Below are 27,689 nucleotides of genomic sequence, written 5' to 3'. Positions count from 1 at the left end.
TTGCATGTCTGTTACTTTCATTGCTGGCAAGAGCAGGTGGCTATTTCTAATTCGTCTTTCTGAGTCAGTGGGAACGCCTTGGTGTCTTATCATCTAGCAAAACACCACCACAGCAGTCTAGGTGTTAGTCGCAAGGCACATAGATGAAGGGCTAGATGCCTTTGCACGCCTCTTCAGTGTCCATCAACACCCTGTTCCCCAGTCTATGAAATGGGTAGGTTTGAACTAGATGATCTCTAAGGCGCTTGTTGGTTTTTATCAAGGGGTGTGTGTGTGTGTGTGTGTGTGTGTGTGTGTGTAGCTTACTGTTGTTAATCAGAAGGTCTCCTTTTGATCAGAAAGTAACATTGCTTGGGCCCCACCCATTGAGCCTGTTTTGAAAAGCAAGGGCTTAATCTCCGTGGTTTCTATGGGCTGAGTAGCCTGGGCAAAATTAAAAAAAAAAAAAAAAAAAAAAGAGGTTTCTGGCTTGTTGTTACTGAGACATGTGACCCAAGAAAGTGGCTGGTGTCTCCTGCTACAGACTGTGGACTGTGAACTCTGTCTTCTCCCACTTACTGCCTGGCACTAACTTTTAGCTCAATGAGTGCTATTGAACTGAACCTGATTGAGGGATAATAAAGGACAAAGAGGAGACAACATCATAATTTATTAACAGCAGCTACATTTACTGAGTACCCATTAGGTTTTACAAAACTCCATGTCAGTGGTTCTCAAGCTTTATTTTGCACAGAATCATACAGGGCTTTGCAAAAGGTTGGGGATGGGGCTTGAAAACTTGCATTTATAACAATTTAACAAGTGGTTGATCAGGCATTGTATTTTGAGAATCACTGTATTTCATTCAATTCTCAGTGTTACAAGGCAAATATTTTACAAATGAAGACCCAACATTCCTCAAACTCTCATAGTTTTATAAGTGGAGAGTTAAGAATTTAAACTGTTCTTCTTGACTCTAAATCTCATTTTTTCCAGCTCCAAGAAAGACTACACACACACACACACCCATTTTATATATATATATATATATATATATATATATTTATTTATTCTTTTTAATATGAACTTTTGTATCCAGTCATCGAGACACACACACTTTCATCTATCTATTTCTGTCTGCCAGGAAGAAAATAGTCCAAAATTTTATCATATATCTTCAGGTGATGAGATTATAGGTGTTCTAAATTATTCCTTAATTTTTGTGCTTTTTTTCTTTGTACGTTTATCTAAATATATGTTTTTTCCCCATAAAAAAAGTGTTTTTTTTTTCCTATTCGGTTCCATTGCTGCTGAACTTCTTATCTGACAGAATCATGGGACATTTTAAAAAGACTACCTTCAATATTCACAAAGGAAGAAAATAATAATCTCTCCATCCCATCACTACAAATTGATTTAGATTTTATTCTCAGAGTGCGTATTCTTATGCAAAAATGTTTCCTGAAAAGTTAAAGGTGAAAATTACTCTAATGCTTAGCCTCAGAGAGACGCTCTGCAGCATAAGGGCGGCTCTTCCAAGGAGTTTTTTCACAGAACATACCATTTTTATAATTGTTAATTACCACGTAAATTGTATAAAAATATGGGGTATTATGCGTATATTTTCACGCAAAATAATGTTGTGCTCTGGGTAAGATTTATGTAATTAAGTGCAGTTAATCAAGATTATAATTACATGAAAAAGCTTTAGAGCCCAGGGGAGCCTCGGCGCCGTCAGCCCCACCCCTTCCTCATGCCCCGCCCCCTTTCCCCTTTCCGCTCCTCCCCGTCCCTTTCCAATTCTCCGTGCTGGTCCCGCCCCTACGCTTCGTCCGGCCCCTCCGCCCGCCCGCCGTGGGGGCTCCTGGGAAGAGGCGGAGAACAATATGGCGGATGGCGAGGAGCCGTAAGTACTAGAGCTCTGCAGGCGTGCGGGGTCGGGCTGGGTTGTGAGAGAGCGCGGCGGTGGGCGGTCGCCGCCGCCACCCGAGGTCCCCCCACCCCCCGCCCCGACCCCTCGCCCCCCCATCCCCTCGCGGCGCCCAATGTGTAGCGTGATGCTGACCCTTCTTTTATTCTCTCTTTCTTTTAGGGAGAAGAAAAGAAGGAGAATAGAGGAGCTGCTGGCTGAGAAGTTAGTGCTGCCGGGAGGCCGGGGCCCTCTCCGGGGACCCCCGCCTCCCCCCACCCCAGGCCTAGGGGACCAGCCGCAGCGGGCCCGGGGGGCTGGGAGGGGAGCACCCGGAGCGCAGGCCGCACGGCCTCATCCCCTGACCCCCATCCCGGAGCCCCAGGGGCTCGGCGGGCGGCTCCTTGTCTCTATCCCCGGCGGGCGCCGGAGCCGGGGGTCCACCGCCGCAGGCCCGGCACCGGCCCGCGGGGGTGGTACTTGACCCAAAGGTCTTGCGGAAGGACCATTGAGCCCCACCCCCTCCTCCACCCCCAAATTGTCATAGCCGTGACCTTGTGATTAAACTCATGAAACGGACACTAGGCCGTTTTTGGCCTTTCGTAAACACGGAGACAATAGTATTAATTGCAAACTTCTTAGGAGAACTTTAGTGTAAGGTACCGTCCTAAGCACTTCAGTCATTTTTGCCAAAGAATTAGCTCTTAAGGGAGGATGTTGACTCCACAAAGAGCTTATTTTGCCCCCGTTTACTACACACCCTGTTTGTTTTATCAGGTATTTAATTTTGTGCTGATGAGACAGATTTAAGCAGTGTTTTCTACCCTTTCCCACGCCACATAATTTTTCGTCTCCCTACAGGGGAGGGGTAGAAGGTCCTCTTGCAGTGGGTGTGGTGCGTTAGTAATTTCTGTGCCAGTTCCCAGTAGCGTGCTTTAAGAGTCTTCACGTATCTCCCTCTGAAAGTTTAATTTCAGTTGCAAAAGGATTGGGATGATAGTTAATTTCACGAATCCCTTCCCACCTTTCATTTCCTTTCCACTTTTGCTTAAAATGACAGTAAAGGTTTGCATGGTTACTCTATGTCAGGTATTGTACTAAGGCCTCTGTGTGGATTATCTCTTTATCCTTGTTCGGACCTTAAGGAGTAGCTCCAAATGAGACTTAGAGCTGCTAATAATCAGCGCAAAGTTACAATGTTGTTGTGGAACCAGACCCAGTTGGACGTCCAGTGCTCTGGTCTTGATTGTTAGGCAACACTTGCCCCTTCTGTAAAAATTGGTTGTTACTAGTACATTTGGAGGTAGAAACTGGGATTACAAGAAGTTTGGAAAATTAAAAATAATCACAACCAAACATAAATCTTGCAGAAAGTAAAAAATACATTTCTGTTAGAAAATACATTTTGTATTTTGTTAGGGGAATCCGTCCTTATTCAGTTGTATGTTCTAAAAAGTTTGTAGGTGGTAATGCCTATCTGTAGTGTAATTATAACCCCAAACTTTTGTGTTGAGTGGAAACAAAATTGGGATCTCTTTCAGGGGAAAATGTGTGAATGTTTCTCTCATCAAAAAAAATCAAACTTGGAAAGGACACATAAGTTATATTAGATTTGAAGCATCACTATTCCGAAAGTGGAGTTTCTGTTTTCTTTTTTTTTTCTTTCCCTGATCCAAGTGTGTTGTTGGAACAAACTAGGGAAGTTTACAGTGATCTTTTGTAAATTCCAAATGTAGAAAAGCCCATTTCTCACCAATTGACCAATAATATCCCAAGTTTGATCTTGTGCTTTAAGATCCCAGAAACATGTGGACTTATTTCATCAACATATGTAGTTCTTAACGTTAAATAAACTAGATAATAGCCGAGAAAAAAGTTAAAAGCATAAGCATAACCACATTGATATTTCCCTTTTTATTTGAGCAGGTCTGGTGTGCTTACTTTTTCATTTGGGGAAACCATAATAGTTATAGGTGTGGCTTTTTCCTACTGATCTTTGCAGCTGAATTTACTGTGTTCTGTGCAGAATGGCTGTTGATGGTGGGTGTGGGGACACTGGAGACTGGGAAGGTCGCTGGAACCATGTAAAGAAGTTCCTCGAGCGATCTGGACCCTTCACACACCCTGATTTCGAACCGAGCACTGAAGTGAGAAACATTTATTTTTAAATAACTCCTCTAATAGTTTTATATTTCAAAAATAATAAAATGCTTTCTTTTTAGTTTGCTCTTTAATAAAACTAATAATTATACAAGTTACCTTGAAATACTAAATATTTGAATATTTGTAGTTGATTATATTTAAATGACAAATATTTGAGTCATTTTCATGTTTCTCATGTAATATGTTGAAAATTCTCGAGTAAAATAACTTCATAATCTCATTTAAGATTCTAAGTTTTACTTCACTGAGAATTAGTTTTAAATGACTTCTGAGACACGTTCCCCTTTTTAACTGTACTATGAGAAATTAAATCTGATAGAAATGTAGATATGCTTGCTTAAATTTTGAAATTTAGTTGAAATGAGCATCCTTACGTGGAATTGAAAATAATTAATCGCATGTTAAAAATTATGTGACTTCTGTATAATAGAGGGATAGAATTTTGGACTGGTAGTGTTTGACATAAGGCAAATGTTCAATTACATACAACTTATATTTTACTGCAAGGTAGAAAATATATTCTTTATAGTTAATTTTTATGTCTTTTGTGTTTATGAACAGATGTTTTGAAGTAGCAGTATTATGCTACTCCTAAAATTAAGGCACAGATTCTTGGGTTTCATTCCTTGTATCATCAGTATAACTTTCTTCTCCTTTAATCTTGGATTGAATTTAAAGTATTTTGTGTTTCTTTGGATACTCCACCATGTTTTCTTGTGCTTCTGAATTGTATTATGGTTTGCTTTTTTTTTTTTTTTTGGCATGATAAAATTTAAGATACTGCTGTTAAATCATTGTTTTAAATTGTATTTCTGCTGATGTACAATTTTCTAAGAGTTTTATCTTTTTTTTCCATCATCTCCTGTTTTGTAAGTTTCCGTCACTGTGTTCAAAAGCAGCAAATTATTGTTCTTACCTTTTTACTTTTAGACCTTTAAACACCTTGAGCATGCTTGAGCCTCTATTCTAAGGTTTTTACACTTTTTTCTTTTTAGCAAGTCAGTTAAATAAATTTGCTTTCCATCCCCTTTCAAAATTAAAAACAAGGTAAGTCTTAGTTAACTAAGATAGTAGTGGAAATAACCTTCTAATTTCATAAAAGTCAATTTAAAAACATTAAAATTGAAACCCTCTGAAGTCATTAGATTACAGAATTTCTGTTCCCACCTTGTTCATAAATTTAAAATAATTTATTAACTACAAAGTCTACTCTTTATCCTTACTTGGGTTTTTCATTCAGAAAGTGTTTTATGGTTTATTGCCTTATTGATGATACTTATGGTTATTATCAACCAGATTTTAATATGCTTTTTCATTCTTTACAGTCTCTCCAGTTTTTGTTAGATACATGTAAAGTTCTAGTCATTGGAGCTGGTGGCTTAGGATGTGAGCTCCTGAAAAATCTGGTAATATATATATATACATATATATGTTATTTGTTTTCTTCTTGTGGCAATTAAAGCATTTTCTTTTTCTGTTCTATTACTAGGAAATTTTTTGTTATGATTGTTAACCTTTTTTCCTATGAGCCTTTGTTAGATAAATTTAGCAGGTCAAATTTGAGATAGTAATTAACATAATGATAGAACTGGAATTTTTTACACTCTGAAGTCCTCAACTGTAAAGTCATTGATAGAAAACTCTTCTGTTTTCTTCTCTGATATTTATCAAACAAATATTTGTGCTTCCTCTTGCATAGCAGTCATTAATTTTGGTGACATTAATAACAAAACTGATAATTCACATTTTAACATGTAATTTCAAAGAATTATTTCTTATATTGATCAAAATAACCCAGTTAGGTGGATAGAATATTGTCATTTTATATAGAGGGAGATAAGTTTTTCTGAATAGTGATATCCCTAGAACCTAGTCAAGGTCATTAATTCTTAGTCAAGTGTGCTTTTCACTGAACCATTAGGTCATTACAGGACTTAAACATAAAATTTGGAATAGCTAAACTTTTTTTTTTGTACAATTTGTTTTCACTGAATATCATCTTGAGAGGGGGTACTGTTTACAGAAGCTATTTTTTTATACTGGTTTGAAATCCATAATATGTGACTTAATAGTTTCACTGACTTCTCGTAACTACAAATAACTTTTTATAAGGCTTTATTGGTTTATTTAATAAAAATGGGTAGGAGAAGAATTGATTTAAAGGTGTTGTATGTCAGCCTTCTCACTGGTGTGTAGAAAATTGGAAATAGAGGAAGCTCCTTAGACAATGAATCAGGTCACATAACCACATGAGGGACCTACGAAGCTGGCCTTGTGGCTGTAATTTAAATATCAACAGCTACATTCATTTTGCTAAGAAAACACTAATGTCAGTGTTAGTGAAACTGCAGAAACTTAATACAGTTCTTGGTACTTAACTGCTCTGCTTAGTTCTGAAGGGATTTTAGGTCATCATGGTCCATGTCCTTAATGAATTTGAAATTTCATTGGAGAGACAAGTCTTATATCAAATAAACAGCATTATGTATGATATACTGTGAGATGTGGGGCCAGAATGACAGAACTTTCTCAAACATAAAAACCCTTGCAGTACCAAAGAATTCTAGAAGGGAAAGATTTATGGAAGACAGGTAGTAGTTTTGGCAGGCATTCTATGTTAAAATCCCCTAATGCTCAACTTTTTCTGTTATGAAGCTGTGACTTGCACATGTGATATATAGTAATTTAAATGTGAATTAATTGGAGATTAGCTCTGAGGAATAGGTTGTCAAGGAACTTTAGGAATGGCCTTATTGCATTGTAATGTCTTAAAAGAAGAAAACTAATTCTTTTCAATTACCACTTGTTACTTTGCTTATTTCAGACATAAATATATGAGAGATGTGCATGTTTTTTTAGAATTGGTTGTAAGCCTCCCACCAAAAGCTCATTCTGAAAAAAGAATATGACATTAATATTGTTGATTGAACAAATAGTTACAGAATCCCCCATCCCCATATGCCAGGTACCATTTTGAAAGCTAAAGATACAGCATCGAAAAGTACTGCCAGGTGTTTGTGTTTTGGGGTCTTATGGAAGGAAAAAGACAAGTAAAATACATAGTATGTCAGATAGTAATAAATGCTATGGGGAAAGGAAGAATAGAAGATAGGTATCCTGGAGGGAGGGGAAGTGGTTTACAAAAAGATGCTATTTGAGTAGAGAGGTGAGCAAGAATATTCTAGGCAGAGGGACCATCAGGTACAAAATATGCGAAGTGGGAGCATGACTTCTATGTTCCGGGAGGAAATGAGGTCATTATAGCTGAAGCAGAAGTGGGCAAGGGGAAGCAGTTTCCAACAGGATATCAAGAAGTGATGGGAGATGGAAGGGCTCAGAGTGAATATGGGCTTTAGAGGCTCCTGTAAAAACTTTGCCATTTGTCTGAGTCAGGAAGTCACTGGAGAGATTTAAGCAGATGAGTTGATTTGATCTGACTTTTAACTAGGTTCACTGAGCCTGATGTGTGGAGAAAAGACTCAAGGGAAAACAGCAGGAAGCTAAGAGGCTGGTTGGATGGTTGTTAAGAGGTGACAATGACTTGGAGCAAGATGGTAGCACTGGAGGTGGTGAGAGTCTGTGAGTGATGGATATGTTTTGAGGTTGGAGTTAACAGGATTCACTAGTGGATTAGTTATGGGAAATAAGAGAAAGAGAGGAGCCAAGGATGTCATGACAAGGTTTTTTCCCTGAGCAACTGGAAAGATGGTTAGCATCATTGAAATGGGAGACACTAGGAAAAGAATAGATTTCGTGGTATTGGTGAGCAAGGACGATTGAGTTTGGTTTTGGAAACTTAATTTTGAGGTGTCTGTTAGACAATGCTTTATCTTACAAGATTGTCAGAGATCACCAGCACTGAACAGAATTAAGCACAAAGGCACTCCAAATTCTGGCCAGTAAAGTAGGAGGAAAACTCTTGAGTGAGGTGAACTGGAAACCAATTTTTAGTGTTCAGATTTCTCACAAGTATATTGACCAAGTGAGGAATTTATTTTATAGAGGAGGAATTGATCCACACACTGCCAGATACTTTAGGTGGGTAAGATCAGAGAGACTGAAAATTGTCATTGGAAATAGTAACATGGAAATCACTGATGACCTTGACAAGAGCAGTTTTCTGCGATGTGGTGGGAGTGAAAGCTTGTTAAGTTGAAGTGTGAGCTAGGAATATGAGAAAGCATGTATGGACAGCTTTGGAGGATCTCTTGCTGTAAGGAGGGGCTGAAAAGTAGGGAAATTATTGACACTTGATTTAACTTGACTACTTAACTGACCAAAACCAGAAAAACATGATTAATTATTCATACTTTTTTTTTTTTTTTTAATCTTTTGCTTCTGGTAAATTTGAGCACTAGTTGTACTGCAACAGTTTGTTGCTTTTCCCTGGCTTTTTTGATTGCTTGTTCTTGACTCAATACTTTTAGGATATTCCTTTTTCATGTGCTACATACATATGTGTGTTGATAATGTACACTTTCTAATAGTTATTTCTGAATTGTAACATACTTAATGTTACGTCAACTACGATAAAACTTGTAGGAATTGCTTTTTAACTATATTCTGAAAAAGAATAGCAAATTCATTTAATTAGTAAGACTAGTAAACTTAAAATATCTGGCAGCAGCAGCAAAGCAACAAACTTTACAAATGTGTTTATGGGATTATAAAACAACTGTAGAAATTTTGAGTTGTTCTCTTTTGATTATAGACTATTTAAAACTGAGTAGCTACACATTTTTGACTTTTACAAGAACCCTAAATTTTAAATACCTTATATACCTTGTAAGATACTTTAACCGTTGAATACAATTCTGTAGAACTTATTATTGAGCATTTATAAATTTCCAAGGCTACCTTAAAAACAAATCTTAAAATTTCAAATGTGCGGAAACCTCTGCTTAATTGGATTGTTTTTTATTCCCACAGGCGTTGTCTGGTTTTAGACAGATTCATGTTATAGACATGGACACTATAGATGTTTCCAATCTAAATAGGCAGTTTTTATTTAGGTAAGTTTTAAGATACTAGTTTAAAATTCTGATAATAACTTGAACTTGAATGCATCTCAGTAATAATTTTTACAAACTATGAGAGGGTAACAGTAATTTTATTTTATTTATTTATTTATTTATTTTTAAGATTTTATTTATTTATTTATTTGTCAAAGAGAGAGAGGGGGAGAGAGAGCACAGGCAGGCAGAGTGGCAGGCAGAGGCAGAGAGAGAAGCAGGCTCCCGGCTGAGCAAGGAGTCTGATGTGGGACTGGATCCCAGAACCCTGGGATCATGACCTGAACTGGAGGCAATGGCTTAGCCGACTGAGCCATCCAGGCGTCCCAAGAGGATAACAGTAATTTTATTTTAAAAATAACTACCACTCTCTTTTTTAGGTAAAATTTTGCAAGAAAATTGTGAGCATTCTGGTGAAACTAGTTTTAAAAACAAATACATGATTTTGTTGTGTTTAAAGAGATTTCCAAATGCTTTATGTGATTTGGGGCGAGGCTCTTTTCCTCCTGTTGATTTCAAAAGAAAAGATAGCTGGAATATTGGGCGCTTGTGAGATATATTGGTGGAGACTGGTGGGCCAAGAATTGTATGGTGACTCCAGGGCAATAAAGTTGTGGGAGAGTTTGAACTTTCTTACGGAAAAAAAGAGAAAACAGACAGTTAAGGAGAGAAAACCCAGGAGCGGTTGAAATGAAATAAAGGGATTATTACCTTAGACGAACATGAAATATGGAAGGCATCTGGGAATGGATTGTTAGAAATGACTTTTAAAACTGCAGGTAGGCCGTATATGCAGAGGTGAGGAGAGGTTCATTAGTGAATTTTAGTCTGTAGCATTTAGAGATTTGACGAGCTCAGATAGAAGTGTCATTGGTCAAAGAACTACACATATGGAGGGATAAGGACTTTTTATTTTTCTTTCTAGATTATTAGGTTATTAGCAGAAAGTGCTCAGATAGCAGAGAAGGTAAATTTAAATTTTTGGATAGGCATGAAACCTGTCTTTGTAGAAGATAATAAAGAGGTTGAAGGATGGGTCAAAGTCAAGTTAAGGAAGTGTTGTAATTGCTATATGAACTCTACATTTCCTTTTTAGGCTTTATCTTGTTTAATTTTTAACCCTTGAAACTACCCTTCTCTGAAACTTCGTGGATCATGACACATTTTAGTATATGAATGCTCTAACAAAGATAACACTGAATTGGTTGGTTATTGATAATAAGCCATGCCCTTTAGTTTGTAGCTAAAAAACTGATTGAAAATCACAATGATAGTTAACATTTGTTCAGTGCTTGGGTTGTAGTAAACTCTTCATCTATATTCGTAAACTCTATTAGTTGTAATAAACTCTTCCATCTATAGTACCTGTTTTAATCTCAGAGCAGCCCTCAGGGCAGGTACTTGTTTTCAAGATTAAGCAATTAGGACAAGGTGTCCTGCAAAGATGATACCTGTGAAAGGCCTTTTGTTCAAAGTGCAGTTTTTAGGTGGAACAATCTGATCCCTTAATTCTGGAAAGGTAAATTAGCAGTCTCCACAGAAGCCATCTAGGAGTTTTTTTTGTTTGAGATCTGCTGTGGAAGCACATATAATCCACAATGTTAAAGAATCTTGAAAGTCTCCTTTATTCCTTTTACCCAAAGTGCTCTGTCCAGACTAGTTAAATGCAGTACTGAAATCAGGTTCCTTGATCTATAACTAGAGTCTAGTTACAGGACAAGTCAGAATAAAACTCTTATCAGAAGTTTTGAATCAGGAGAAGCACACTGGGGCACCTGAGTGGCTCAGTGGGTTAAGCCTCTGCCTTCGGCTCAGGTCATGATCTCATGGTCCTGGAATCAAGTCCTGCATCGGGTCTCTCTGCTCGGCAGGGAGCCTGATTCCCCCTCTCTCTCTGCCTGCCTCTTTGCCTACTTGTGATCTCTCTCACTCTGTTAAATAAATAAATAAAATCTTAATTAAAAAGCATACTGCTTCATTGGAGAGAAGAAAATTGATCCGTTATTTTTCTTTAAGATTCCAATTTTAAATAAAAAGTAATTTTTATTAGTAACATTTTTTTAAATCTTCATTTAAAGTATTCTGTGCTTGTATCTGAAGGACTATAAAGAAATAGAATATGGTTACTTTCTTCCAAATGTTCATAGTCTAGTGGGTATGAAAGACCTCTGTATCTAATAAAAAATATGTTGTGGAAAAGTAGTAATGAAGCACTGTATGTATGAGGAAGTAACTTACTTCTATGAGGAGAATGAGGAAGTACTATGAAAGAAAATACCATTTGTACTGAAATAAGAAGAGAGACTTCCCTGTGTCCCTTTCTGTCTATAGCAATGGTTCTTATCTAGGAGTAACCTTTTGAGGTCTTCTGTTTTTAGTTTCTTAGGATTGTTGGCATCATTTGCAATTTTGGATAATGTCTTCAGCATTATTTCTTCAAAACATGCTTATGGTCTCGTTTGGGGCATAAAATTTACTGTTTAGTCAGCACACGTGGGAAGAGGATACACGAAGGCTCTTGTATCCCTAGAATGAATTGTGTGTTTATTTCAGCCAAGACCTCCATAGTTAACACCTTGAGGTTCTGGGGTTCAGGGCAGATTTGGAAGGCTCTGGGTATGGGATAATTTTTTACACTGGGAAATGCCACAGTGGGAAGTGGCCAGGAAACATGCCATTGTTATGCTTTCTGGGGTGGAGTGGGGGGATTGTTTATATTTACATTTAAGAAATAATTAGACTTGTCAGCACCTATAAATACTTCATTTAGAGCATCAGTAAGCATTGACATTTGTGACCAATCACTCATCAAAAAATTTAGATAAAAGTGTTTCTTCTAAATATCCTCTAAACAAGCTCACCATGAATATTTTTTCTGTCTGAAAATAAATTATGTAGATCATCTAGATTTATATCATGAATGATAATTTAAATATAATTTTTCCTATAGGCCCAAAGATGTTGGAAGACCTAAGGCTGAAGTTGCTGCAGAATTTCTAAATGACAGAGTTCCTAACTGCAATGTAGTTCCGTATCCTTTTGACAAAAAAGTTACTTAGCTTTCTAAAGCTTTGTATTTTCTTTATTATAAAAGAGGTATTTAACAGAAAATACAGATAAACAACAACAACTACAAAAAACAAACCATCAGCAGTAAGCTTATTACTGAGGTACTTACTGGTGACATTTTGCTTTATATTCTGATCTTTTCTTTAAGGTTATATAAATATTTCTTGCTCTAATTTCTAAATTAAGCATTTATGGCCAATACAGTCGTTTATTTTGCATTATTTGCATTATTGCCCTTCCTTAATTTCAGTTTGGATTACATATCTCTTGTTAGACTATAAGTTCCTTGTCTGGCTATAGTTAATCTTTGTGTGTCCCTACAGTAGCAGACTGAATAAGACACTCCTTATATATTAACCAAATGGAACATGTATCAAAGTATATTTATTTTTCCAAGAAGTATGTTTTGGTTTTTTTTTGTTTTTTTTTAAAGATTTTGTTTATTTTTTTGATAGAGATCCCAAGTAGGCAGAGAGGCAGGCTGAGAGAGAGAGGGAGGGAAGCAGGCTCCCTGCTGAGCAGAGGGCCTGATGCGGGGCTCCATCCCAGGACCCTGAGATCATGACCTGAGCCAAAGGCTGAGGCCTAACTCACTGAGCCACCCAGGTGCCCCCTAAGAAGGATGTTTTTTAAAAAGAAGTGTTTGATCTGGAGAACTTCCAGTGCGTTTTATAGAAATTCATGAGGTGAGCTTTGCTGTTTGGGAAATGCTAGAGGATACAAAATAAACATACAAAAATCAATTATATTTCTGTGTACTAGCAGTAAAAATGTGGAGAGAGAAATTTTTAAATACAATGAATGCCATTTACAACTACAAAAAAAAGAAGGGGGAGATACTTAGGTGTAAATTGAATAAAATGACTATATGACTTGAATGCTGAATACTGCGAAATGCTGATGAAAGAAATCAAAGAAGGTCTAAATAAATGGAGAGATACTCTGTGTTCAAGAATTGGGCAGTTTGACGTAGTAAGGATGTCATGTCTCCCCAGATTTATATACAAGTCTAATACATTTTCTGTCAAAATCCCAGCAAAATTTTTTGTTGATAGAGACAAAATTATTCTAAAATTTATATGGAAAGGTGAAGGAATACCTGAAACAATTCTGAGGGGTGTCTGGGTGGCTCAGTCTGTTAAGTGTCTGTCTTTGGCTTAGGTCATGGTCTCAGGGTCCTGGGATTGAGCCCCTCATTCAGCTCCTTGCTCAGCGGGGAGTCTGCTTCTCTCTCTGTCCCGACTCCCACTTGTGTTCTCTTTTTCTCTCTCTTAAATAAGTAAAATATTTTTAAAAAATTAAAAATAAAACAGTTCAGATAAAGAATAAAGTGGGAGGAAATCACAATATAATTTCAAGACTTATTATAGCTACAATAATCAGGACTGTGTGGCGTTAGCAGAGATAGAGACACACATCAGTAAAACAGAAGAAACCAGAAATAGCCACTGGCAAATATGGCCAATTGATGTTTGACAAAAGTATAAAAATAGTTCAGTGGAGGAAAGGATAATTTATCAAAAAATTGTGATGGAGCCATTGGATAGCCATAAGCAAAAATATGAATCCCAAATCCTAACTCAAAACCTCAAAATTGTAAAAATTAATTCAAAATGCATCATAGGTTTTAGTATAATATGTAAAACTGTAAAACTTTGGATGACAGTATAGGAGGAAATCTTTGTTATGTAGAGCTTGGTGAAGAGTCCTTAGATCACATAAAAAAAAGTATGATCCCTCAAATAAAAAAATTGATAAATGGAACTATATTAGAATTTAAAACTTTGCTTTGTGAAGGGCCCTGTTAAGAGAATGAGATACATATAATGATGAGAATGGGATATCATTATGAAGTAGGTATCTGACAGAAGACCCATTCTGAATAAGTAAAGAATTCACAAAATTAAGCAATAAAAAAAATGCAGTTAGGAAATGGACAGAAAATGTGAAAGGATATTTCACTAAAGAAGATAACAAAAAACAGATGAGAAGATGTTCATCATTACTAGCTATAAGAAAAATCCAAATTATGACCACAGTGAAATATACTTCAAATAGCTAAAGTAATACATAGTAATGAAAATCCTGGCAAAGCTACAGAAAAACTGCATCACTCATCCATTCCTAGTGGGAGATGTAAAATGGTATTGTCATCTGGAAAATAACCCATATTTTAAAAACCTGAACATATACTTTCCATGTGACTCAGCAGTTTCATTCCTGGGCATTACCCCAGAGAAACAAATACTCAGGTCTGCATTAAACTTGTTCTTGAATGTTCATAGCATCTTTATTTGCATTAGCCAAAAACTGGAAACAATCCAAATATCTGTCACTAGGAGAATTATTAAACTGTGGTATAGCCATACTGTGGAGTATTGCTTAACAATAAAAAGGAATTAACAAAACATGCAGCAAGTTGGGTGGATATCAAAGATGTACTGAATGAAAAATCCCAGTCTCAGAAGGTCATATGTTGTATGTTTCTATTAATGTAATGTTCTTCAAATGACAAAATTAGAGACGGAATAAATTAATGATTGCCAGGGAGTAGGCATCAGAGGTTGGAGAGGTGTGACTCTAAAGGGGTAGCAGGAGGAAGAGCTTTGCTGGGATGGAATAGTTGTATAACTTTATGGTGGTGGTTACACAAATCTACGTAAGTGGTTTAAATCACAGAACTGTACATACTTATTTTATCAATATTATATTTGTGGTTTTGGTATTATAGTCCTGTAAGATGTAACCATTAGGGGAAACTGGATCAAAGACTCTTGGGACATCTTTATACTAGCTTTGCAGCCCTCTGTGGATATATGTTATTTCAAAGTAAATGTTGGAAAAGGCAAATACAGACCTCCATAGAAAGAAAGAAAAAGAAGAATATGCATACTCTAAAAGTTAGATCTGTGAACTTTGGGTATTTTATAGAAATCTAGGATGTGGAATTTCTTGGTGTGGCTCCTGGGTCCTCCTATTACTATTCTTCTGTTTGCTCTGGTTCTCTCTCTCTCTCTTTTTGTTTCAGGGGTACAGGTCTGTGATTCTCATCAGTCTTCTATAATACCCAGTGCTCATTACAACACATGCCCTTCCCAATGTCCCATCACCCAGTTACCCCATCCCTCCACCTGCCTCCCCTCCAGCAACCCCCAGTTACATATGATTAAGAGTCACTTATGGTTTTTTCCATCTCTGGTTTTGTCTTGTTTCATTTTTTTCTTTTCTTCCCCATGATCCTTTGTCTTGTTTCTTAAATTCCACCTATCAGTAAGATCATATGATATTGTCTTTCTCTGATTGACATATTTTACTTAGCATAATACTCTCTAGTTCCATCCATGTCATTGCAAATGGCAAGATTTCATATTTTGATGACTGTATAATATTCTATTGTATATATATATATCTTCTTTTTTTTTTTTTTAAAGATTTTATTTATTTATTTGACAGAGAGAAATCACAAGTAGTCGGAGAGGTAGGCAGAGAGAAAGAGAGAGAGAGAGGGAAGCAGGCTCCCCGCTGAGCAGAGAGCCCGACGCGGGACTCGATCCCAGGACCCTGAGATCATGACCTGAGCCGAAGGCAGCGGCTTAACCCACTGAGCCACACAGGCGCCCCTATATATATCTTCTTTATCCATTCATCTGTTGATGGACATTTGGGCTCTTTCCATAATTTGGCTTTTGTGGACATTGCTGCTAAAAACATTGGGGGTACAGGTGCCCCTTCAGATCACTACATTTGTATCTTTGGTAGTGCAATTGCTACCCAGTCTTAGCATAGCTCTATTTGCAACTTTTTGAGGAACCTCCATACTGTTTCCCAGAGTGGCTGCATCTATTCTCTTTTGACCTCCCTGTTAAAGCTGCAGTTTATGCTTCCTGTTTGCCTAGCATTCAAAAGGAAAAGAGGCCTGAATGGGTGTGGGCAAGAATTGAATATTTTTTATAGCTTTTTATGTAGGCCAGAATAAAAAATCTAGGATAAGGGTATTTTTATATTGTCCCTCTTTTCTCCATTTTGGCTTTTAAAAAATATATGGTGGATTATTTATTGTACTTTTAGAGAAGTATATATATTACTGAAAAAATTATTCCATTAGAAAAATTAAAATTTTTGTATACATGTGCTGTTATGATATTAAATGCTACGATTGATTAACACCCACGGCCATTTTTGATGGGGTTCTCTTGATGGCTTCCAGGCAGGGAAAGACTGCTGGTTGGGTTTGGTAGAGTAAAAAGAGACTCGGGGGGCGCCTGGGTGGCTCAGTGGGTTAAAGCCTCTGCCTTTGGCTCAGGTCATGATCCCAGGGTCCTGGGATCGAGCCCCGCATCGGGCTCTCTGCTCAGCAGGGAGTCTGCTTCCTCCTCTCTCTCTGCCTGCCTCTCTGCCTACTTGTGATCTCTGTCTGTCCAATAAATAAATAAAATCTTAAAAAAAAAAAACAAACAAAACCTTAAAAAAAAAGAGACTCGGAACAAAGAATTCATATTTCCCCTTACCCCAAAAATAACAAATCACATTTGTACCTGAAAAAGCTAGTGGAAACATCTGTTTTTTTTAAATTAGCTTTACAACAGTTATTCTGATTTTTAATTGAAAATATTTATTATATAATGTATAAATCTAAGGTGTACGAGATGTTAAATTGTGTTCTGAATATTATAGTCATCTGCCTAAATGGGAATTGTAATATGCTTGTTTCCTTCACTAAGATGCGTTGTTGCCTTTGGTTGAGGACATACAGTTTGCCTTCCCATGATGTATGGTTTTTTATAAAAACTGAAGCAGAGTAGAGAGTGTAAAAGAGACATAAATGTAGTCTGGGGGCTCAGGGATGAGGGGAACTACTCTAAGTAATTGGAGTGTTTACAAGAGAGGTTTTATCATGATTAGGGTTGTGTTCATTTTGTCACATTTCCTGAATTCTACTGCTTTGAACATTAATGGCTTATTCTTGTTGTGTACCTTTATAATTTATTCCTTATGGCATAATTAAATTCACTTCATAAGTTAAAAACTTAGCAGCTTAAGTTCCTTTACTTATGTTCAGACATTTCAACAAGATTCAGGATTTTAATGACACTTTCTATCGACGTAAGTTTTCTACTTGAAATTTACTTTTCACTAAATTCTTACTGTATTTAGTTGCTAGCTATTTGAAGGCTATTTCTTCATTCGTTCTCATCTCTTGGTGTTTGCTTTTTAGTAAAGTTGGCTGAACAGAGAATGCCACTGTTTTATTTCTTAGCTGACATCATTAGCTGCATTTTTATATGCTGTCTTGAGTAAGGATTACTCAAGGATTAGGAACTATGTGTGTTTGTATTCCAATAAGAGGTGGGGGGTTTTTTGTTTGTTTTTTAGAAAGTGAATTATTTTGTGCAATGGCATTTTTAAAAGCCAAACTTGCTTTTTCTCCCATAGAATTTCATATAATTGTATGTGGACTGGACTCTATCATAGCCAGAAGATGGATAAATGGCATGCTGGTAAAGACTTTAATGTTCTATGGTTCTTCGAAATTCTTGCTGCTGCTCTTAATATACCAAAAATTAGGATACCATACCATATTTTTGATAAATCAGAGTTTATTTAATTTTCAACTAAGTAGATGTATATCATGATATAGTGCCAGTCATTAACTTTCAGGTGAGAATATAAACTGCTAGTATCATAATCCCATGATTTGATAATCTAGTACTCAATAGTGCGATTGACTTGTAGAAATTCTAGAGAGCATGTTTCTCTTTTGAATTCTTACTCCCCTCTCTCACCTTTAAATAATTTTCCTAGATATCTCTTCTGAATTATGAAGATGGTGTATTAGATCCAAGCTCCATTGTCCCTTTAATAGATGGGGGGACAGAAGGTTTTAAAGGAAATGCCCGGGTGATTCTACCTGGAATGACTGCTTGTATTGAATGCACACTAGAACTGTATCCTCCACAGGTAAAGAAGCACCTGCATTTGTTTTATAGTCTCTTGGGGTTGAGTTAGGACTAATTATTAAGTCTAGTCAATATTTAGGATTTTTAATTAGGGGTAACCATATTCTAAAAATCATACGAAGAAGAAAGATAAAATATGAAAAGAAAAGAAATTTGTGAAAAGAAAGGAACGGAATATCATGGTACTGATACTATTCTGTTCTCATGATTTGTATTTTTTTGTTTGTTTGTTTGTTTGGAGAGTAGAGATCCAGGGATCCACTACAAAGTTAAATGTTGGGATAGAGCTATAATTTATCTTGTTTGATTTTTGCCTGTGATTGCTTCAGGGAGATAAAGATACCAGGGATGAGAATGATCCTTCCAGATATGGGGCTCTTTAAGCTGTATACCCACTTTAGGGAATAGTTAGAATTTTGATTTATAAATAAATATGATTTTTTTAGTATTTACTTGGAATTGATTTAACTCTGTGAATTTGCTTTTGCTTTGGTTTATGTTATACCTTCAGATTTAAATGTGTAAACATAATAAAATGCTCATATTTGAGAACTTACTCAGCACTTCTCATGATCTAACAAGCTTAAATTTATATACCCTGTAAATGTAGCACAAATCTACATTCCTGTGTAAATATAAGGTGACTCAGATGCTGTCTTTTAGTTTTAGAAGCATTATTAGTGGTATAAAATGTTTTGTTTTTGTAAGTGGAAAGCTAATAAGAATTTTAACCTCCTGTCTACTTTTACGAAATAGACCTAAGTAGAAGCTACATTTTAAAATAATTCATTACTTAAAATCCACTAAAAAAACACCCAACTGTGATTTTAGGTTAATTTTCCCATGTGCACCATTGCATCTATGCCCAGGCTACCAGAACACTGTATTGAGTATGTAAGGATACTGCAGTGGCCTAAGGAGCAGCCTTTTGGAGGTAATAAACTGAATTTCATAATCTGGAATTATGTAAGATATATATTTATTTATATTATTCATTTTTATCTTTACATTAAAACATGAACTGATTTAAGTTTACATGTTTCTGTCTTACCCTCCTTGCTTTTTTTGGTAACAGAAGGAGTTCCATTAGATGGAGATGATCCTGATCATATTCAGTGGATTTTCCAAAAGTCCCTTGAGAGGGCATCACAATATAATATTAGGGGTGTGACCTATAGACTCACTCAAGGTAAGTTAGTGAATTGTTATGAATTTTAACCTTGGGATAATCCCATTTTCAGGGGTTGGGATACTCTGAAGGAAATAACAGATAAGTGATTTCAGATATTACCGGCCATTTGAGGTTCAGTCAAGGTACCATGGAAATGGTAGTTTGCAGGTGTCCTAAATTTGGTTGGAGGAGGGAACAGAGTTTTACAGAATCCAAACTACTACTTAGCTAGGAGTAATTTTTTTTATTTTTTATTTATTTATTTATTTATTTATTTTTAGATTTTATTTATTTATTTGACAGACAGCGATCAGACGTAGGGAGAGAGGCAGGCAGAGGCGGGGGGGGGGCGGGGAGCAGGCTCCTCCCTCCCCTCCCCAGCAGAGAGCCCGATGCGGGGCTCAATCCCAGGACCCTGGGATCATGACCTGAGCCGAAGGCAGAGGCTTAACCCACTGAGCCACCCAGGCGCCCCTAGGAGTAATTTTTTTTAAAAAAAGATTTTATTTAGTTATTTATTTGAGAGAGAGAGAACATGTGCTCTCAAGGTGAGGGAGGACGGAAGGGGCAAGGAATCTCATGCACACTCTGGTCTGGGCACAGAGCCCAAAGCAGTCTCACAACAACTAAGATCATAGCCTGAGCTGAAACCTGGAGTCAGATGCTTAACTGCCCAGGCATCCCAACTAGGAGGAACTTCATGAAATCACTGAATCTTACTAGAATTAGAAGAGGCACTAAGTCATCTAAGGCGAACCATTCATTTTATCTTTAATTGAAGAGGAAGGTGTCACCTCCTGGGGCAGTCTATTTTTACATTTGGATAAGACTATTAAGACAGTTATTTTGTATGTTGAGCAGAAGGCTCCCTCTTTAGTTTGGGCTGAGTATTGTCCCAGGGTATATCAAATATAAATCAAATTCCCTTTTAAGTAATAGCCTTTTACATAAACAGAACAGTAATCACATTCCCTCCAAATCACTATCATCAATCTTTCTAGTTCCTTTAACCCTTTTACATTAAGTTTCCATCCTGTTTTGTTTTTTGGTGTTTTTTTTCTCTTTTTCTTTTCTAACCATATTCCAATTATCCGTACTTATCTAGGCTAGAATGAAGCACGCTAAGATTAAAATAGACTTCTGGGGGCGCCTGGGTGGCTCAGTGGGTTAAGCCGCTGCCTTCGGCTCGGGTCATGATCTCGGGGTCCTGGGATCGAGTCCCGCATCGGGCTCTCTGCTCAGCGGGGAGCCTGCTTCCTCCTCTCTCTCTCTGCCTGCCTCTCTGCCTACTTGTGATCTCTCTCTGTCAAATAAATAAATAAAATCTTAAAAAAAAAAATAGACTTCTGATCATTGATGCAGTCTTAAAGGAAAGCAGGGTTTTTTGTTGTCATTCACGTTGATGCTATACTTCTGATTCTTTAGGTCACTGTCCACTAAAATCTGGAAGTTCTTTCTACATGGCAGTTGCTAAGCCACATTTTCCCATTATAGGTTTGGCAGTTTTTTGGGGTGTTAGTATTGTCTTTTTATACTCAAGTATAGGTCTTTACAAGTTTATTCTTAAACCTGCTGTTTTCTTTCTACATATATCTTGTTATGCCTGCCAGCTTATCTGTTCTTGCCAGCATCTTTCCATTTGTTGTTTTGATAATAATGCTTTATCTCTTTGTCAGATAATTAAAAATTTTAACAAGATTGACTGCCTGAGAACAGACATTTGAATCAGGCCTTTTTTGTTTTATCTCATTTTTCGATCAGGCCTTCTTGAGTATTTCCTGTTTCTTTGTCTTATTCACAAGGATATCTTTATGTTTTCCTGAAGCCTGGATGTGCTATCTTCCCACATTTCCCTGGGTGGTCAAGTTAGTAGTCACAGAAACAGAGTCCAGCACGACTTGTCTTAGTGAACGATCATAATGCTCTGTCTCGTGATCATTGTTTCCTAAGCTAGATGCTCATAGATCATCTTTCTAGAAATTTTGTCCGAAGTTCATCACTGAGTTCACCAGAATATAAGCTTTGTCTTCTTTTTGAAAATGTGCAGTTTCTCTTTAGTGATTTTGTCCTCATATTTACTGATTTCTGGTGATGTCATTTAAAAATTCTGTTCTTAGACGCTTCTTGTTGCTCCCTTTATTCCCCCTGTTCCCAACCTGCTTTGTTCTTGAAAACACTAACTTCATTCCCATCTTGGAGCTTTAATACTCCTGATTCTTAGGCCGGGAATGTTCTCCTTGGATCCCGTTAAGGCTGGCTGCTTATTGTTCTGGTATCAAGTTAACCAGTTTACTTGATTATTCAACTGAAAATGACTTCTGAGCCATTCACTATTGACATTTTTATAATTCCTCAAAAATAACGGTAGCCTCGTTTTTCTATGCAAAGAATATTTCATACTTACACTCTGATGATACATCCTTGCTGTTGGGCCTTTGCCCTTAACTGTTTACAGAAATGTTCTTTCCCTAAGTCATTGCATGGCTGGGTCTTACGGTTTTAGGTTTCACCTCAAATTATATTTTGACCTCCCTGAGGTCTTCCCTGATCATCCACTCCGATGGACTGCCTCTGTCATTGCCAACTCTACCATATACCATTTTTTAAAAAAGATTTTATTTATTTATTTAATGGAGAGAGAGATGACAAGTAGGCAGAGCAGCAGGCATGGGGGGGGGCAGACTCCCTGCTGAGCAGAGCGCCTTATGTGGGGCTCAATCCCAGGTCCTTGAGATCATGATCTGAGCTGAAGGCAGAGGCTTATTCCACTGAGCCACCCAGTGCCCCTATACATTTTGTTCTACTTTCTTTTCATAGAACTCTTCAGTATTTGAAATTTTGTTACTTACTTGCATGTAATCTCCCTCAGCAAAAGGAAAGCTCTGTCAGAGCAAATAGGTTTTTTTCATTGTTACTTTGCATAACACCTGGAACAGTAGTCTGGCGTGTAGTGCACATGTAGCAACTGTTTGAATTAGCTGATTTCAGTTTGTCCTGATCAGGAACTATAAACCCATTTCAGGATGTAGTCTCATTCATATTTCTGTAACTTTCAGTAAGGTTTAGTGTGTACTTTTGAGCCTATTGATTGAGAGCCTTGACAAGGAGTACAGAAGCAAAATTGGAAGAGAAATCTAGCTTTTTTAAGGGGTAGGGGATGAGAGGGCTCTTCTTGGGCAGTATGTCTGCTGCTCCTCACTGTGACTACCTGTTCTTCCTTTCTGTACATCTTGCTCTGTATGGTTCACTGGAGAGCTTCCAGTTTAACCATCAGGAAGTTAGTTCCTCCCTGTTTCCCCTTCCCTGAAATTATATGTTGTCATATAGTTAGAATTAATGTTTTAAAACAGCTTCTCATACTTTTTCATTGTCTTCCTTTCATGTCTTCTTAGATTATTTGTTTTTTTTCTGAGGTTCTTGAAACCTGCCTACACCTGAAGCCTTGGGGACATGTCTTTAAGTGCTCTCCCAGACCCCAAGATAATAACGGCTACTTTTTTCTGAAGTTCTTGTTTTCTAAAGTGAACAATTCAAATGCAGTTAGGGAATATTTATGTTTTGCTTTTAAAAAACAATGCTATAAGGTGGGGCTTTATTCTTTCCTGTTCTGTGAAATACTGATATGGAAAAGATGAGGTAGAAATAGAAGTACAACTAATATTTCATGCAGTCCATGTTATATAAGGAAATGAGACTAGGGGCAGTTTTTTGTTTGTTGTAAATTTTGGGGAATCAAATGGCTGAAACTATTATATGAGGAAAGTTAATTAAATCTTATTCTTTATACTTTATTCAGGGCTCACTGAGTATAGTTCATATGCAATTCCTATCACTTACTAGATCTATAACTGGATATTAATTTGTCTCGGTTTCATTTCCCTTATTTTAGAATCAGAGTAAGGAGACTAACAAAGGTGTTATGAAAACTTTGTCTTATTTAATCTTCTTGGAACATTCTAACTGTTAGCTGTTACTATATTGTCTCATCTTTATTTGAAGCTTAGTGAAGAGTTTTCTTTGCTACTGTAACTTGTTTAAGATTCTGAAGATAAAATGATGGGAATATAACAGAAGATCATTCCTTTGTTATACTTCTCTATTTTCTGACCTGAAATCCTGAAAAATCAAGTTGTGGAAAATGATATTTAATAATCAGATTGTCTAATTTAAGATACCTATTCTTTAAAAGATTTGACTGTATTTTAATCAATATATTTTTTTCAGGAGTAGTAAAACGAATCATTCCTGCAGTAGCTTCTACAAATGCGGTCATAGCAGGTAAGGAAAAATGGCCACTGCCTAACTTTGTTTTCTTTCCTTAATTGTTGATTCACTATCTAAACTGACATTTCAACAGCTCCTTGGTTTCAGAAAACAGGTGTTCAAGGAATTTGATATCTTCTTGGGTGGGGGGTTTAATTTTTAAGCTGTCCAAAAAAGAACAAGCTGTTGGATCTGTATATATTTTGTCTTCATTCTGTCATAAAGTGCAGGGCAGTAAGGGGACATTTTAGTACCTTCCCTTTTAATCATTGTGAACAGGTTGCTCATTAATCTGAAGAAGTGGAAGGAAAGCATTTAATGCTACTCTGTTGCTTGGATTATACAAAAAAAATACAAAATTTGTTAATTTTTAAATTTTTGAGAGTATATACTTTATTTTTAATCAGCTGCTTTATAACTCTATAACTAACTTTTAAAAAAACATGAAATTTTGGGGTGCCTGGGTGGCTCAGTGGGTTAAAGCCTCTGCCTTTGGCTCAGGTCATGATCCCAGGGTCCTGGGATCGTGCCCTGCATCAGGCTCTCTATTCAGCAGGAAGCCTGCATCTCCCTCTCTCTCTGCCTCCCTCTCTGCCTACTTGTGATCTCTGTCTGTCAAATAAATAAATAAAACCTTTAAAAAAAAAAAACAACCCTGAAATTTTAAATTTCTAATTTGCATTGAGTTGAAGTACCTTTATTTTCTCCCCTTTCAGCTGTGTGTGCCACTGAGGTTTTTAAAATAGCCACAAGGTAATGGATTTCATTTTTTAATATGTATATAAATTGATGTTTTGACTTGACTCGATTATATAAAGATGAACAATTTTTCTTTACAGTGCATATATTCCTCTTAATAATTACTTGGTATTCAATGATGTAGATGGACTATACACATACACATTTGAAGCAGAGAGAAAGGTTAGTAGTATTACACTAATGAAAATTGTTTTGATCACTCATACTTAGATTTTTACATATTACTTATTGGTTAGCAATATGGTCGAAATTGCCCACAGCCTAAGTATTTTCTAACTTCTAGAACCTTATTCATTTCCTGTCTTTTACAGTATAACCTGAAATAAATAGTATGTAGCAAAATAATTTAGGAAACTTTAAAGCATAAAGATTTGTTCATAGGAAATATGTATGATTATTAAAACAATTTGATTCTCATTTCATCCTTATAGACTATTGTTGGTTCATGTGCTACTGTTATTTGTTGTTTTATATATGTAGGAAAACTGCCCAGCTTGTAGTCAGCTTCCTCAAAATATTCAGTTTTCTCCATCTGCTAAACTACAGGAGGTTTTGGATTATTTAACCAATAGTGCTTCTCTGTAAGTGTTGTGGACTTTTGTTCTGTTATAGAAATACTTTTGTGATTTTAAAACTTTAAAAACTAGAATTATTTTTAAAAAGTGATCTTTTTTTGTTTGTTTCCTCTCTCATTATTCTTTTAGGCAGATGAAATCTCCAGCCATCACAGCTACATTAGAGGGAAAAAATAGAACACTTTACCTACAGGTAATCAGTGTCTGCTTGTTTGTTTGTTTGTTTTTTTAGGGTATTTTTCCCCCTACAAAATTATATCACAAGTTTAATTTCATTTAACGTGCTTTACATTAAAATAATTTTGTTTTCTAGTCAGTAACCTCTATTGAAGAACGAACAAGGCCAAATCTCTCCAAAACGTTGAAAGGTACTTTAAATGAATATATTTACTAGTCAGTTTCTTCTGTTTTTTTTTTTTTTTGGTAAAAGTAATAAATGCTTATTATAGGTTTGTTTTAATGCCTTTAAAATGGTGATACCATTGTAATTATATTTTTAGAAGCAATGATAGAATTAATTCTTTTAGAATATTAAAAAATCAAATACAGTATTACCTTGATTAAAGAGAACTAGATTTTGATGTTTATCTAGACATAAAACTGTATAGTTTGTATATGTGTGTGTTGTGCTTTTTGTTGACTTTTTTTTTTTTTGCTTGGGTTAATTAAACTTTTTCTATTTTAGAATTGGGACTCGTTGATGGGCAAGAACTGGCAGTTGCTGATGTCACCACACCACAGACTGTACTATTCAAACTTCATTTTACTTCTTAAGGAAAATAAACTTGTATATAATAGAAAACTCATGGAAATATATTATGTGGATGCTAAGACATTTAATGTCATTTTTAGCATTAGTGTTGCTGGAATTTGACTTTTATATAATGAACCACTCTTTTTTAAATTTATAACTTCCCCTTGAAGACAGAATTTTGGGGTTGATACTTGTAAGCATTTTCATTAGTAATATGGGAAATGATGCTTGGAGAGAGAGAATGAACAAATGTATTGCTTCTTTCAAAAGAAGAGGCAAGCACTCTCTTGTGTCTGACTTTTGTTACTGTGGTCTAAGAACGCATTCCTCAGTTTTCATTTGAGCACCCACATAAAGAAAAGATGTCCCTCTAAAGAAAAAAAGAAAATTAAGTTTTAAATGACCTTGACTATTACACCCTGACATCTAGAACATGTTGAACATAGCCTATTTCTTGCTTGATTTAATACTCATTTAATTGTGGTTGTCCAAATGAATATTAATTACTGCAAAGGTTACCTTGTCTATAATAATTTGTAAATGGTATTATAGCTGAATACCTGTGCATGGATATGGGAACTATTTTCATGTTTACTTGTAGTGCCATAGAGGCCAGTATGCACAATATAAAGACAAGACGTGGATGTTTAAAAGAATTTAATGCTCAGGCAGTTATCACTGATGCTTTCACACTATTTATTAATAAAATCATATATTGTCTACTTTTCTCACTGAAGTTTTTTAAAGTACATTAAGGATAGTAATAAGTAGCTCCATAGTAATGTAGGGAATAATTTTCAAATGTGTAGCAGGGTTACTAATACAGAATTTTTATGGTACCCGAATTAATACTTTTACCACAATAAATATCTCCTGATTTAATTTGCTCAAACATAATAATGAAATGGAATCTTTTTATATTAAGGTCTCTTAAAATGCCCTTTTCCCTCTAAAAAACCAAAATTAAGCTTTAAAACAAATTAAGTATGAGTTTTGAAAAATGAGTTTGAGTATCTCAGTGTGGGAACATGCATTTGTATTTCAATTTTTGACTAGATGACAATTTTCTTCTCAAAAGACTTCTGATTACATGTCACTGGGTTAAATTTTTACTCATTATTCTTTCTACCTCCAAACTGACAAATAATTTGTTTCATTGTAAGTCATAGGAGATCCATAGATATGCTTTATTTAAAAAGTTACAGAATCAGTTTAAGTATTTTTTTCAGTTTAAGTTTTTTAACATGAATCAACTAACATTTATACAGATGCTCTAATAATTCTCAAAGTAGCCTTGTGAGAGGGTGGTAATATCTCCATTTGAGCACTCAAAGGCTTTAGAAAGTTTAATCAGTGGGACCTGGGTGGTTCAGTCTGTTAAGGGACCAAACTCTTGATTTCTGCTCAGTTCAAGATTTTGGGGTCCTGGGACTGAGACCCGTGTCTGGTTCTGTGCTTGGTGAGGAGTCTGCTTGAGGATTCTCTGTCCTCCTCCTTAAGCCCTCCCTTCCCTCTCTCTAAAATAAGGAAGTCTTTAAAAAAAAAAAAAAAAAGTTTACATCATTTACTCAAAACTGTACAATTAGAGATCTTGGAATTGGGATTCCAATCCCAGCCAGCCCCAAGCTCCTATGTAGTCGGTTTATTTAAGTTCAACAAACATCATAATACTTCACGGGTAATCTACTACTTGTGTAGGTTACTATATATTAAGAGTTTTTTTTTTAATATTTTATTTATTTATTTGACAGACAGAGATCATAGATAGGCAGAGAGGCATAGAGAGAAGGGGGAAGCAGGCTCCCTGCTGAGCAGAGAGCCTGAAGTGGGGCTTGATCCCAGGACCCTGAGATCATGACCTGAGTGAAGGCAGAGGCTTAACCCACTGAGCCACCCAGGGACCCCTATATTAAGAGTTTTAATATGAAAATTTTTACTGGTTAGATGAAATTATTGGAAGATTTTAACTTCTCAAAGATAGAATTTAAATCTGATCTTGTTTTAAAAAAGCACCCACATATAAGATGTCCCTCTAAAGAAAAAAAGAAAATTAAGTTTTAAATGACCTTGACTCTTAC

At 36.2% G+C, this 27,689-nt stretch overlaps 1 protein-coding gene across 2 annotated transcripts; it reads left to right on the top strand.

The window, feature by feature from the left end:
• Positions 1–1,786: 1,786 nt before the first annotated feature.
• UBA3 (ubiquitin like modifier activating enzyme 3) lies at positions 1,787–26,333 on the top strand. 2 transcript variants are annotated; one of them, XM_059161471.1, is made up of 18 exons: positions 1,787–1,885; positions 2,072–2,113; positions 3,915–4,035; positions 5,377–5,457; positions 8,981–9,063; positions 12,014–12,094; positions 17,192–17,235; positions 17,566–17,630; positions 17,935–18,090; positions 18,921–19,023; positions 19,165–19,278; positions 23,485–23,538; positions 24,240–24,276; positions 24,363–24,444; positions 24,763–24,863; positions 24,987–25,050; positions 25,171–25,225; positions 25,543–26,333. In XM_059161471.1, exons 1-18 carry the CDS (start codon positions 1,866–1,868, stop codon positions 25,629–25,631), a joined length of 1,392 nt encoding a protein of 463 aa, XP_059017454.1. In that variant the 5' UTR covers positions 1,787–1,865; the 3' UTR covers positions 25,632–26,333. The 2 variants fall into 2 exon arrangements, with proteins under 2 accessions (XP_059017454.1, XP_059017455.1); XM_059161472.1 differs by lacking the exon at positions 2,072–2,113 and having other exon boundaries at positions 1,798–1,885.
• Positions 26,334–27,689: the final 1,356 nt, after the last annotated feature.

The sequence above is a fragment of the Mustela lutreola genome, chromosome 2, assembly GCF_030435805.1.
Source record: "Mustela lutreola isolate mMusLut2 chromosome 2, mMusLut2.pri, whole genome shotgun sequence".
NCBI lineage: Eukaryota > Metazoa > Chordata > Mammalia > Carnivora > Mustelidae > Mustela > Mustela lutreola.
This window is presented reverse-complemented; position numbering and strand designations above follow the sequence as displayed.